Below are 15,534 nucleotides of genomic sequence, written 5' to 3' on the forward strand. Positions count from 1 at the left end.
GATGGAGATGGATGGATATGGATATCTATGGATAGATAGATGGATGGATATGGATATCTATGGAAATCTATGGATAGATAGATGGATGGATATGGATATCTATGGAAATCTATGGATAGATAGATGGAGATGGATGGATGGATATGCATAGATAGATGGATATGGATGGATATGGATATCTATGGAAATATATGGATAGATGGATGGATAGATGGATGGATATCTATGGATAGATAGATGGATATGGATGGATGGATATGGATATGCATAGATAGATGGAGATGGATGGAGATGGATGGATATGGATATCTATGGAAATCTATGGATAGATAGATGGATGGATATGGATATCTATGGAAATCTCTGGATAGATAGATGGATATGGATGGATGGATATGCATAGATAGATGGATATGGATGGATGGATATGCATAGATAGATGGATATGGATGGATATGGATATCTATGGAAATATATGGATAGATGGATGGATGGATGGAGCTACCCACAGAGCCACCATGTGCACCCATCTATGCATTTTGATGCAATGGAAAACATGTTTGTTGGTTTGCATAGATATTTATTTGGCTCCACCTTCAAAGACCTTGCGTGTCGCCCAAGGTGCCGTACAATAAAATCAGAACAGTGATTTAAAAGACACATAGCAGAATAAATATCAGTATAAATAAAAGTTGGATTAAAACTATCAATAGGGTGACACGGTGGCTCGGTGGGTAGCGCTGTCTCCTCACAGAAAGAAGGTCCTGGGTTCGATTCCCAGGTGAGAATAGGTCCGGGTCCTGTCTGTGTAGAGTTTGCATGTTCTCCCCGTGTCTGTGTGGGCTTCCCCTGGGCGCTCCGGTTTCCTCTTATAGTCCAAAGACGTGCCAGTGAGGTGAATTGGAGACAACATTGTAAACTGATGAATCTTGAGTAACGAGTAACTACCGTTCCTGTCATGAGTAGAACCAAAGTGTAAAACATGAGGTTTAAGTCCTATATCTTAATAAGATAAAAGCCCGGTCACCTTTTAGACATGATATGCATGGTCTCCTAGAGCTTTACATCCATTGCTTGGCAGAGAACAGGATGTAGACTGTGTAACTGTGAGAACGTGTTGGTTAATGATGGCAGCAGCACCACATGGTCGCTTGGAGTAAGACCCGGCAGCATGGATGGGTCAGCAGTAGAAGGACATGCGTCTTAAACAACTGGTCATTTATCAGTGCAGATTTTCAGATGTAAGAATGTGTTCTGACCCTTTTTTGTGCTTCTTTCTGTCCAGGGAGGAGGTAAACGATAAACTCAGAGACATGCCTGATGGGACTTTTCTAGTACGGGACGCCTCGACTAAGATGCAGGGAGACTACACGCTAACTTTAAGGTAACACCTGATGGAACGTATAATAATAAATGTGTATTAACAAAGCCTCAGGAAGTGTGAGCTCAGTGCTTAAGGTACTGGGAATGGAATGGAGGAAGGTGTTCTGGTCTGATGAATCACATTTTCTTTTACATCACGTGCATCACTTACCTGGGGAACACACGGCACCAGGATGCACTATAGGAAGAAAGCAAGCCGGCGGAGGCAGTGTGATGCTTTGGGTGACGTTGTCCTGCCATCCATGTGGATGTTACTTGACACGTACCACCTACCTAAGCATGGTTGCAGACCATGTTCACCCCGTCATGGAAACGCTATTCCCTCCCAGATGGTTGTGGCCTCTTTCAGCAGGATGATGCGCCCTGCCACAAAGCTAAACTGGTTCAGGAATGGTTTGAGGTGTTGACTTGGTCTCCAGATTCTCCAGATATCGAGCATCTGTGGGACGTGCTGGACAAACAAGTCCGATCCATGTAGACCCCACCTCGCAACTTACAGGAGTTAAAGGATCTGCTGCTGACATCTTGGTGCCAGATACTACAGCACACCTTCAGGGGTCTAATGGAGTCCATACCTTGATGGGTCAGGGCTGTTTTGGCAGCAAAAGGGGGACCGACACAATATTAGGAAGGTGGTCACAATGTTATTCCTGATTGGTGTATATTCAATTATTTCCATAACTTCCATTCCTTCTATTGTGACCTATGCAGAGACCTTATATAGAGGACCTATGCAGAGACCTTATATAGAGGACCTATGCAGAGACCTTATATAGAGGACCTATGCAGAGACCCTATACAGAGACCTTATATAGAGGACCTATGCAGAGACCTTATATAGAGGACCTATGCAGAGACCTTATATAGAGGACCTATGCAGAGACCTTATATAGAGGACCTATGCAGAGACCCTATACAGAGACCTTATATAGAGGACCTATACAGAGACCTTATATAGAGGACCTATACAGAGACCTTATATAGAGGACCTATGCAGAGACCCTATACAGAGACCTTATATAGAGGACCTATACAGAGACCTTATATAGAGGACCTATGCAGAGACCCTATACAGAGACCCTATATAGAGGACCTATACAGAGACCCTATATAGAGGACCTATGCAGAGACCCTATACAGAGACCTTATATAGAGGACCTATACAGAGACCTTATATAGAGGACCTATGCAGAGACCCTATACAGAGACCTTATATAGAGGACCTATACAGAGACCTTATATAGAGGACCTATGCAGAGACCCTATACAGAGACCCTATATAGAGACCCTATATAGAGGACCTATGCAGAGACCCTATACAGAGACCTTATGTAGAGGACCTATGCAGAGACCCTATACAGAGACCTTATATAGAGGACCTATACAGAGACCTTATATAGAGGACCTATGCAGAGACCCTATACAGAGACCTTATATAGAGGACCTATACAGAGACCTTATATAGAGGACCTATGCAGAGACCCTATACAGAGACCTTATATAGAGGACCTATACAGAGACCCTATATAGAGGACCTATGCAGAGACCCTATATAGAGGACCTATACAGAGACCCTATATAGAGGACCTATACAGAGACCCTATACAGAGACCTTATATAGAGGACCTATACAGAGACCCTATATAGAGGACCTATACAGAGACCCTATATAGAGGACCTATACAGAGACCTTATATAGAGGACCTATACAGAGACCCTATATAGAGGACCTATACAGAGACCCTATATAGAGGACCTATACAGAGACCCTATATAGAGGACCTATGCAGAGACCCTATACAGAGACCTTATATAGAGGACCTATACAGAGACCCTATATAGAGGACCTATACAGAGACCCTATATAGAGGACCTATGCAGAGACCCTATATAGAGGACCTATGCAGAGACCCTATATAGAGGACCTATACAGAGACCTTATATGGAGGACCTATACAGAGACCCTATATAGAGGACCTATGCAGAGACCCTATATAGAGGACCTATACAGAGACCTTATATGGAGGACCTATACAGAGACCCTATATAGAGGACCTATGCAGAGACCCTATATAGAGGACCTATACAGAGACCCTATGCAGAGACCCTATATAGAGGACCTATACAGAGACCTTATATAGAGGACCTATGCAGAGACCCTATACAGAGACCTTATATAGAGGACCTATGCAGAGACCCTATATAGAGGACCTATACAGAGACCCTATACAGAGACCTTATATAGAGGACCTATACAGAGACCCTATAGAGAGGACCTATACAGAGACCCTATATAGAGACCTTATATAGAGGACCTATGCAGAGACCCTATACAGAGACCTTATATAGAGGACCTATACAGAGACTCTATATAGAGGACCTATGCAGAGACCCTATATAGAGGACCTATGCAGAGACCCTATATAGAGGACCTATGCAGAGACCCTATATAGAGGACCTATGCAGAGACCCTATATAGAGGACCTATGCAGAGACCCTATACAGAGACCTTATATAGAGGACCTATGCAGAGACCCTATATAGAGGACCTATACAGAGACCCTATACAGAGACCTTATATAGAGGACCTATACAGAGACTCTATATAGAGGACCTATGCAGAGACCCTATATAGAGGACCTATGCAGAGACCCTATATAGAGGACCTATAGAGAGGACCTATACAGAGACTCTATATAGAGGACCTATGCAGAGACCCTATACAGAGGACCTATACAGACCTATATAGAGGACCTATACAGAGACCCTATATAGAGGACCTATACAGAGACCCTATACAGAGACCTTATATAGAGGACCTATGCAGAGACCCTATACAGAGGACCTATACAGACCTATATAGAGGACCTATACAGAGACCCTATATAGAGGACCTATACAGAGACCCTATACAGAGACCTTATATAGAGGACCTATACAGACCTATATAGAGGACCTATACAGAGACTCTATATAGAGGACCTATGCAGAGACCCTATATAGAGGACCTATACAGAGACCCTATATAGAGGACCTATACAGACCTATATAGAGGACCTATACAGAGACCCTATATAGAGGACCTATACAGAGACCCTATACAGAGACCTTATATAGAGGACCTATGCAGAGACCCTATACAGAGGACCTATACAGACCTATATAGAGGACCTATACAGAGACCCTATATAGAGGACCTATACAGAGACCCTATACAGAGACCTTATATAGAGGACCTATACAGACCTATATAGAGGACCTATACAGACCTATATAGAGGACCTTTACAGAGACCCTACACAGACGATCTATACAGAGACATCAGACCCTGATAGTTTCTTATTTTTGGTTAATTACCTAATACAAGTCTAACACTTACTTTGTTTATCCTTTAGGAAGGGCGGCAACAATAAGCTAATAAAGATCTACCATCGGGATGGCAAGTACGGTTTTTCGGACCCGCTCACCTTCAACTCGGTGGTGGAGCTCATCAGTCATTACAGACACGAGTCTCTGGCTCAGTACAACACAAAACTGGACGTCAAGCTCATGTACCCCATCTCTCGCTACCAGCAGGTACACGCTGCGTTCCTTTTTAACATCCATCATTGTTTCTTAGGGTCTGTCCGAAAACCTAGTGAGCCGCCTTGCTAAGTAAGTAAAAAGGGTTAGGGTCTTCCTCCGTGTACCGAAAACGGTCGCCTCAGTAGGAGCATTTTAAGGAAATAATTTAGACATGCCCTTTTCTCAGGAGTGTAAAATGACGTAAAATGCGTCTATGTACAGAGATGGCTAGGTTTTCAGACAGACCCTTAGTCTCTATCTTTTTTTTTTTACTGTAAGTCTGTTCGCTCAATGAACACTACAGCTTGTAGTGAGTAAAAGTGCCAAGGCTGCAAGATGTTCCCACCATTAATTATTACAGCGTTTGTTTGCTACTGCAGCACACTCTGTAAATAATCACGCGCATCCACAACGTCGAAAGGCCACCCAGGCGTTTATTCGTCTCCCCCCTTCTCTCTTCAAGCCGCTCGGATGTTTATTATGTAGGGGGTTCCACAAACACGTGTCCTGAAAGGGTGCTCGGGTGGCACAGCGGTCTAACGTGCTAGCGCATCACTGCAGAGTGTTTGAACTCGTGGGTTCCAATGTCAAGACCAGGAATCCACACAATCACAAAATTTGCTATGTTGGAGAGAGGGACGATCGGACAGGCTCCCCTCCCAGTGCTGCTGCTGCTGCTGTGTTATGCAATCTTCGGGACTGGTCCGGGTGACTGTGTGAGTGTAGGGGTGCATATAGAAGGGGTCACATAGAGCTTAGCACGTTACCGCTCTGTGTGGGAACCCAGCATAAGCGGCTGCAGGTTAGACTCACGTCTCAGGTGGCCTGTGGTGTCCTAGCCCACACATTCAGGATTCACATTTGGGAATTGGAAATGACTAGATTGGGAAATAAAGGGGAACTGATTTGTAGTCTGTAGGCAGAATGTACAGCATGGTGCGGCAAACGATGTGTTTTATATCTTGGACTTTTTAGCAGTATCACTTTACAGCAGTATTACACTGTTCTCCTCTCCTCTCTCAGGATCAGCTGGTAAAAGAAGACAACATTGATGCTGTAGGGAAGAAACTGCAGGAATATCACAATCAATATCAGGATAAGAGTAAAGAGTACGACAAGCTGTATGAAGAGTACACAAAGACCTCACAGGTAAAATACATATCTGTATATATTTTACAGCTGCATCTGTGTAGTCTGTTAAAATTTCATATCACTTTATTATTATGCTTTCTGATGTATTCAGCCCTAAACTGGTAATTTTAAGTCATTCAGATAATGTTTCTGTATGTTTTTGGTGGTGTATTAAAATAACAAGCTAGCTAGTTCACTACTTATAAACATTTACAGCTTTGCATTTAATGATACAGATAATATAAATATATAAAATACTGTCTAACCATGGAAAAACATGGACTTGCCCATCAGGCTGCGGTCATGATTGGCTTTTAGCTTTGAACAGGGAAACTTTCTAAAATTGTCGATGATACAGAGACAGCAGACAGAGAAAGAATATGTTAAATATGTTGTAACAATGATGGTTTCTTATTTTCAGGCACTACTAATTTACTAATAAACATTTACAGCTTGGCATTTAATGATAAACAGAAAATATAAACAAACTGAAAAAAATAATCTAACACTAGAAATTATATACAGCTTAAACTTTAAAGTAGCCATTTCTTTGAACGTCATGCAATATTATGAATATCGGGCATGACTGTTGACACCTCAGTGCACACTTAGTGCCTGTCACAAGCCCGGATAAATAGGAATCATACAAATCGGGTGGCACAGTGGCTTTGTGACCATCACTGTCGCCTCACAGCAAGAAGGTCCTGGGTTTGATTCCCAGGTGGAGCGGGCAAGGTCCTTTTAGTGTGGAGTTTGCATGTTCTCCCCGTGTCTCTGCTTCATTATTTAAGGCCAGTATTTAAAAACCACAATCAAGAGCCACGAAGTGCCTGAGATCCAGGGGATTGAATCCCCAGGCTGGTCTCACAAAAACAGAAGGCGCTTAACGTTATGTAAACCTTAGTCGTTAACTACCGGTCCAAAGTTCGGATTCATTAAACATGCGGACAAATGATCCGAAGGGTCCGTTCAAATTTATCATTCAGACCAGCCCTGCTCTGTTTCTGCTGAACCCTGGTGGGTAAGTAAGAAGGTCCTTGGGTAAATCCCCAGGTGGAGCATTATGGGTCTCCCCGTGCCTTTGTGGGTTTCTTCCGGGGGCTCCGGTTTCCTCCAAGTCCAAAGACGTGTGCAAGTGAGGTAAACTGGAGATACAAAATTGTCCATCACTGTGTTTGACATTAATCTGATTAATTTGAATCTGATGAATTTTGTGTAACAAGTAACTACCTGTCCTGTCATGAATGTAACCACAGTGTGTAAAACATGACATAAATATATAAATGCATAAACTGGTGAACTAACAGGACTGAGAAGACCTGCCTGCTGTTCACCGGTGTGTAAACGAAGAACACCTCGTTTGCAGTGCTGCATTGATTTTTTTTCTCTGCCTTCGATTGCAGGAGATTCAGATGAAGCGCACGGCAATAGAGGCCTTCAACGAGACCATCAAGATATTCGAGGAGCAGTGTCACACGCAGGAGCGCTACAGCAAAGAGTATATCGAGCGCTTCCGCCGAGAGGGCAACGACAACGAGATCGAAAGGTATTCCGCTTCACCCTGATCAATCCCCCCTAACCCCCCACCCCACCCCCGCTTCCGATTCAGCTCGCCCTTCGGCCTGTCGGATGCTGGACATCCCCGGAACCGTGAAATGCCGCGTCCTGACAGATCTCTCCTTTTCTCTCGCTAGAATAATGATGAACTATGCCAAACTGAAGTCGCGGTTAGGGGAGATCCACGACAGCAAGATCCGCCTGGAGCAGGACCTGAAGACGCAAGCGCTGGACAACAGGGAAACAGATAAAAAGATGAACAGCTTAAAGCCGGACCTGATCCAGCTGAGGAAAATCAGAGATCAGTATCTCGTGTAAGTGACCCAGTGATCTCTTTACATAGAGGCATTTTACATCATCCTACTCGCGCTCCTGTGTCTAAATTCTTAGTCTTAGATACCTTAATGCTCCTGCTGAGGCACCTTAATTCTAAGTGATAATGTGACTGAATAATGAGGGAGCGTCCGACACGATGTTTAATGTGTATAAAGGTGCACGAGTGTCGTTTATTTGTAAATCCGAGCTCGTCAGGGACAGTTTAAGCGTTTTTGGTACACAGAGGGAGACGTTAGCTGTGTTGTGCCACCTCAGCCCGTCTGTTCGAACGGCCTGAGTCTAACTGTGTTAGCTTAGTAAATAGAGCGTCTAAATAATCTGCCTTATGAGTTCCATGTCTGATTAGAATCCTCTCTACTGAGGCAGCAAGGCAGCTCACTAGGTTTTCGGACTGACCGACGTGTTCCTGTTTCAATCATTTATCATTTTCTCTTCCTCTCTTCCTTACAGCTGGCTCAATCACAAAGGCGTACGGCAGAAACGAATAAACGACTGGCTGGGCATCAAAAACGAGAATGTGGAAGAGTAAGTTCATTAAAGAGACTTTTATCTGCTCCGGTGTGACTGAATAAAACCAGTTTAGAGCCGTGTTTACCATAATGTTCAATGCTTTGTTCGACACTGAATCTAGTAACACACACACATAACTACTTAGAAAGTGTTTCTTGTCATGTGGAAAGTAACAGTTTTAAACCTAGAATTAATAAAAGCAGGGCGGCACGGTGGCTCAGTGGGTAGCACTGTCGCCTCACAGCAAGAAGGTCCTGGGTTTAATCCCCAGGCGGGGCGGGGCGGTCCGGGTCCTTTTTGTGTGGAGTCTGCATGTTCTTCCCGTGTCCGGGAGCTCCGATTTATTCCCACAGTCCAAAAACATGCAGTCAGGTTAACTGGAGACACTGAAATTGCCCTATAGGTGAATGGGTGTGTGTATGTGTGTGACTACCAGGGTGTTACTGTGCGCCTTGCGTCCATTAAACAGCTGGGATAGGCTCCAGCACCCCTCCGTGACCCTGATTGGATAAGTGGTTAAGACAGTGAGTGAGTATACTATAGCAGCATGGAGAACATGCACAACAACAATACTATCAAACATACAGGGGAAAAGGGAGAACCTACTAATTCTACTTTTATCAGAAGGATGAATATGTGAGGGTAACAGGACTGAGTGAAAATCTGGGGATGTGACTAAAACATGTATTTTAACCACATTATTATAACTTATTATGGTAAATGAATATTAAAAACACAGATGGGATCTGGAGTCACCAAACAACAACATTGTAGTGTGGTGTTGGAGAGTGGGGACATGAATAAATAATCATTTTTCAGTGTTATTATTAAATTAGTGTTATTATTATATTAAAAATGCATTTTAAAGTAAATTTTTGTATACATTTATACATATAATGTCCTAATGGAGACGAAAATGGCACCGATTCGACAGAATTGCCCTTAAAATCCGTTCCCTCTGTGGTTCTCGTAGCTCAATTCCTTTCGTCCTTTCACAGCACTTACTTCGTAAACGAGGAGGACGAGAACCTGCCTCACCACGATGAGAAGAGCTGGTTCGTCGGGGACCTGAAGCGCACACATGCCGAGGATCTTCTGCTGGGCAAACCGGACGGAGCCTTCCTCATCCGGGAGAGCAGCAAGAAGGGCTGTTACGCCTGCTCAGTAGTGTGAGTATCGCCCTGATGTTCTGGGTTTCATTCTGACCGCTCGCACGCTTCTCATTTCCATCGCAGCTGGTTTTGTTTCCGTCACCCAGTTTGTGACGGCTGACTCCAGGTCAAGCTTTTAAACACTGTCCAGCATGGCTTGTGAAGGATGATCCTATGAGGAAAGTTAAGGGAGCTTTTCCTTGCCACTGTCGCCCTTGGCTTGCTCAACAGGGGTTTTTGGTCTGTCGGTCCTGTTACTTTGAGGCATTGTCCATTGTTATCATGAGGCGACACGATGGCTTGGTCTGTAGCACTGTCGCCTCACGACACGAAGGTCCTGGGTTCGATCCCCAGACGGGGCAGTCCGGGTCCTTTCTGTGTGGAGTTTGCATGTTCTCCCCGTGTCTGTGTGGGTTTCCTCCGGGAGCTCCGGTTTCCTCCCACAGTCCAAAAACATGCAGTCAGGTTAATTGGAGACACTAAATTGCCCTGTAGGTGATCGGGTGTTTGTCTGCCCTGCGATGGACTGGCGGCCCCGTCCAGGTTGTTACCGTGTGCCTTGCGCCCACTGAAAAGCTGGGATAGGCTCCAGTACCCACAACGACCCCATGTCGATAAGCGGTTAAGAAAGTGAGTCAGTGTTATCATGAAAATAAAGTACAGCTTATGCTTTAGCCCTTTTTTAATGCTGTGCCAACACTGGCATCATTTACTACCTGTTTAACATGTTCGCCCGGTGCGTCATGTGTGTTTAAGAAGAATTAACTGCTTGTTGCACGACAGGATTTGCAAGTTTCATATTCTTATGAATATTGCTCATTCAATGCCCTACATACTTTTAAAGAAGCTCTGGAACGAACTGGAACATCGATTGAGGCTTTTCTTTTGACTGAATGGACACAAATTCCAACAGACGTACTCCAATGTCTTGTAAGAAGCCTTCTCAGAAGAGGTGTTGTTATAGCATAAAAAGAGGTCACTTTAGTTCAATAGCATTTGTTTCTTGAGATGGCATGTCCAGCAAGGTCATGGTCAGGTGTCCAGATACTTTTTGGTCTTTGGTCTGTTACAACAGTAACTGAGATTCAAACCCGGATCTCAGCGGTGGAGGGCGAGCCTAGCGTGTTTCGATTTGTATTACATGTGTTAAGGATGTAAGCGGAGCTTTTCAACAGACTGCCAAGTAGAATCAGGAATGATGGATGAAAATTCGTCGCGCGATCGATCCGCCGTCAGTCAATCGTAGAGGGTCGAGTCGGTCGGTCACCTATAGATCTCTGAATAGACTTTTGTATCGTTCGGCTCGGCCGCTGACCTCGCCTTCGACTAACTGCCTGACGAACGAGACGGGTAGTGACGGTCCGCTCTTTGTTTGGCTCGTTGGGAAGCACTGTCGCGTCACGGCAAGAAGGTCCTGGGTTCGATTCCCAGGTGAAGCGGTTTGGGTCCTTTCTGTGTGGAGTTTGCATGTTCTCATTTACCCCTTTTCCACCGACAAGAACCGGGCTCTGTTCTGGTTCACGAACTTGATTTTGAACCGGTTCTGCATGTTTTCGCCAAAAAAAAAAAAAAAAAAAAAGAGGCTCCAAAGAGCGAGCTAGTGTGAGTGAACCGTGACGTCATCTGTGGGCGTGTCACAGTGTAGACATTTGGGTGCTTTCACATGACAAGCTGCTGAACCACGTTTGCGCTGCACTTTCATCTTTTAAAGTTCACCTGATTCAATTTTGAGCCAGTCTGCCGCTGATATTTTCAAAGAGAATTGTGTGATATGACGTGGTAAAAGTGACCCAGACAGTACGAACGCTTAACGTGGCTTGTTGTACTAAAACAACAACTGATGAATTTGGGCAGCACAGAGCGCTTATAACCAGTACAGAGACACTTATAACCAGTAATAACAGAGAGCAGTTTAGTGTTTCTGTGTGGTACTTTTAGTACATTCAGCCACGTTACGCTTTATTTAGGTGAAACTTTTTGCGGATTCAGAATTCCGAGCTGCATAAACACCACACGTGAAGTAAATACGGCTAAACACAGATACATGTGGAGCTTTTGGACTGGATTTAATGCTTATTTAACACAGATGTTTGTTCCTGTCGTGGAACTTTAGTGATGTTTTATCGCTCAAGCCGAGTGCTGAGCAAATCTGAAAACAAAATTTGCGCCGAGGGTCGCGGTGAGAGCGAAGCGCAAAACGCTTCTCACGTCAGTGAGCTAAAGAAAACAACAACTGCGACAAACACGTCTACGTCTTCTTATCACCGATAGTTGGTCGATGCTTTTTGTATAAAAACGAACATCTGTAACAACAGCTCAAATGCTTCACCATCATGTTACTGCTCTTTACTTTCGTTGTGTAACGCCCACCGTTGATGACGCTGCTTGGTTCCCAAAATTTGGTGGAAACGCAGGTCCAAATTCCAAGGTTTGAAGAACCCTGAACAGAACTGGTTCAAGAACCAGAGTTCTTTTGGTAGAAAATTAAACTTGAACTGATGAATTTTGTGTAACCAGTAACTACCTGTCCTGTCATGAATGGAACCAAAGTGACGTTAATGTAAAACAGGACGTTAAAATCCTAATAAACAAAAAAATATTTCACACAGATGGATGTTCGTGTCGTGGAACTTTAGTGATGTTTTATCGCTCAAGCCGAGTGCTGAGCAAATCGGCTATTTGCGCCGAGGGTCGCGGTGAGAGCGAAGCACAAAACGCTTCTCACGTCAGTGAACTAAAGAAAACAACAACTGCGACAAACACGTCTACGTCTTCTTATCACCGATAGCTGATTGATGTTTTTTTGCATGAAAACGAACATCTGTAACAACAACACAAATGCTCTCGGGTAATCTACATGCTCCGTTATCATGTTACTACTCTTTACTTTTGATGTGTAACGCCCACCGTTGATGACGCAGGCTTGGTTCTCAAAAACTGGTGGAAACGCGGTTCGGTTCTGAACAGAACTGGTCCAAGAACCAGGGTTCTTTTGGTGGAAAAGCGCTAATTAAGGACTTGAACTGATGAATTTTGTGTAACCAAAGTGACGTTAATGTAAAACATGACGTTAAAATCCTAATAAATAATAAATAAACTGTTTCTCTTGCCTGTAGGGTGGAGGGAGAGGTGAAGCACTGTGTGATCTACAGCACGCCGCGCGGTTACGGCTTCGCCGAGCCATACAACCTGTACAGCACTCTAAAGGACCTTGTTCTGCACTATCACCAGACCTCGCTGGTCCAGCACAACGACTCGCTCAACGTGCGCCTGGCCTACCCCGTCTACGCACAGATGCCCTCGGGCCCCCGCAGATGAGGCCCCGCGATGTGGCCTGACAGACACTCTCACCATACACACACACAGATACACACACACAGCTCTTTACAAACTCGACAGACTTTAATACAAGAGACACTTGCTGCAACACTCACACGTCAGCCACCTTCGGAGTTCTATATTTTTACTAGAACAATTTGGAGGGCATTCTTTCTAAAGACTGCTAGATTTGCACAAGGAAGTTTTAAATGTTTGTGAATGTGAAAAAAAAAAACACACACAGAGAAGGAAGCAGAAGAGGCGAGTTTCAGGTGACCCACGCTGCTACCTAAACTCCAGCTGGGACTTTACATGCTTCATGAGTCGAACTTTTCTACGTCGTCGTCTTTATCTTTTCATCCTCATTTACAAGGCAGGAAATGTATTTTTCTTTCTTCGCGCTCGTTGTGTGTGTACGCTGAAGCGCATGTAGCAAACGGACGCCCGACACTTTCCAGTGTTTCACACGGTAACTGCTGCTGAACGAGGGATTGTGGGAGGGGACGGAACATTACTGGGGGGTCGAGAGGGCACAAGTGAAAATGTCGCTTTTATATTTTGTTTGTTTTGTTTATTTGTTCGCTTTTCTTTGCTGTATCTGTTTTCTTTTTACTCTATCCGAGCAGTAATGGTGTCGTTACAGTCCAGTGCAGAGACCAAAGTTAACAGGGAGGAAGGTCCCTATTTTTTTTTTAGTTCTGTAGATCTGTTTGTTTTAACAGAATGAAGTAATTTGGTGATATTTTACTCGAAAACGAAAACAAACTTCAGCTGATCGTCCAGACTTGTTGTGATTTACAACAATTAAAAAAATCAGATGCTAATGGCATGCTAGGAATACGCTGTAGAGGTTGCCAATCCATCGCGAGGCTTCGATCATCTCCCCCATCAGACATAGCCATCGTGTCTGCATAGTAGACGTCTGACTGGCCGATGGCACCTCAAAGATTCGAACCCGGATCCCAGAGCGCTGTGCCACCTCATATATGTATATATAAAGCATTTTTTATAAAGTCAATCCATCGTGGGGCTTTGGCGATCTCCCCCATCAATCATAGCCATCATGTCTGCATAGTGGACATCTGGCTGAGTTTCGAACTCGGGTCCCTGAGCCCTGTGCCACCTCGTGTATAATATATATATGAGGCATTTTTAAAAGCATTTTTTTATAAAGCCAATCCATCGCGGGGCTTCGGCCAGCTCCCTCATCAGACATAGCCATCATGTCTGGCTGGCTGATAGCACCTCAGAGATTGCATAGCACCCGGATCCCAGAGTTCTGTGCCACCTCATATATATATATATATATATATATATATATATATATATATATATATATATTGGCCAGCTCCCATCAGACATAGCCATCGTGTCTGCGTAGTAGACGTCTGACTGGCCGACAGCATCTCAAAGATTTGAGATTTGCAGTCACTACCAGCCATGATGTGTTAGCTGTAATCTAATGATGTGATGCACACAAAAGAGCCCTGTCCCAAATTACCTTACAGAGGCCAAGCCAAGCACCAATTGTGGTGTAAAGGTGCTGGAATGGGGTAACCAAAAGCGATTCCACCCACAAATCCGGCCATACTTTTGTGGCCATGCGAAAATGTCCGTGTTTTTTGCAACACTGTTGGCCCTACTGATTGTAGGTCTTAGTTCTTATTAATATATATATATATAGTTCTTTCATCCCTACAAAAACGAATTTTAATTCCCCTAATACCTGCAATTGGAGCACGGAGCAAGAACATCACATTCATCCACCTCTAGACCTCTAGTTGAAGGCTGTATTGTTCTGGAGTGAAATATCACGTTAAATTCTATGCCACACGTGAAGTAGAGTTCAGGTTTGTCCGCTGTGCCGAAAACAACCATGCAGTTTAAAATAAAGCACTTAATTTATACAGAAAATCCTGCAGCTGCATGTTTACAACCCAGATAGAGAAGCTCTATTTCATGTGTGGTTTTAACAGGAACCGTTTTTATTATCCTATTTGTTAATGTGGGTTTGAAACCTTCCTGTACGTCCGTGTATCAGACGTTAAGCTCTGAATCCTTCAGTGTACGAGGAGCCGAAGCAGCGGGATGAAAACTTGAAGAAAGTGCAATCCAACGTGTAGAGATCAGAACTTAGAGAGGTCCGACTGTGATGCACGACAAGCTCAGAGTTACTTATAATCACGTGCATCCAGACCCGCTGTTTCAGGCTTTACTTTTAAAACGATGCTTCTTTTTTTTTTTTTACCTGGTGCTTATTGTTTTAGTAGGTACGTGAGTTTCCTTTTGTTTTAAAAAAGAATACGACCTTTTGGTTTGGTTTTCATGCACAATAAATGCTAATAAATTTCTAAATAACGTCAGTTTCACGGCGATATGCACAATAATTCTGTAAGCGCATCAGCTACTCGTGTCTAAACAAGCCAGCAATTCATTCTGCTCTTCACCCCCCTGTGTTTTAAACCTATTTTTTTTATTTCTTCTGTAATTCAAGCCCTGCTAACAGACACTTTCCTGTCATACCTCTGCTGAAGGAGCATACCTTGCCTATTACAACTTTAAACACTATGCATTATGTCCACGC

The 15,534-nt window shown here is 43.9% G+C and overlaps 1 protein-coding gene across 3 annotated transcripts in view; it reads left to right on the forward strand.

The window, feature by feature from the left end:
* The window catches only part of pik3r3b (phosphoinositide-3-kinase, regulatory subunit 3b (gamma)), a 287,104-nt gene extending 271,791 nt beyond the window's left edge, over positions 1-15,313 (forward strand). For all 3 annotated transcript variants that reach the window (XM_062998002.1, XM_062998003.1, XM_062998004.1), the window contains 8 exons: positions 1,286-1,384; positions 4,779-4,959; positions 5,971-6,096; positions 7,482-7,624; positions 7,773-7,949; positions 8,422-8,496; positions 9,480-9,650; positions 12,749-15,313. In XM_062998002.1, the coding sequence (XP_062854072.1) occupies positions 1,286-1,384; positions 4,779-4,959; positions 5,971-6,096; positions 7,482-7,624; positions 7,773-7,949; positions 8,422-8,496; positions 9,480-9,650; positions 12,749-12,950 (1,174 nt within the window). In that variant the 3' untranslated portion in view covers positions 12,951-15,313. The remainder of the gene's footprint in view (positions 1-1,285; positions 1,385-4,778; positions 4,960-5,970; positions 6,097-7,481; positions 7,625-7,772; positions 7,950-8,421; positions 8,497-9,479; positions 9,651-12,748) is intronic.
* Positions 15,314-15,534: the final 221 nt, after the last annotated feature.

This window comes from Trichomycterus rosablanca, chromosome 6, assembly GCF_030014385.1.
Source record: "Trichomycterus rosablanca isolate fTriRos1 chromosome 6, fTriRos1.hap1, whole genome shotgun sequence".
NCBI classification, from domain to species: Eukaryota; Metazoa; Chordata; class Actinopteri; order Siluriformes; family Trichomycteridae; genus Trichomycterus; species Trichomycterus rosablanca.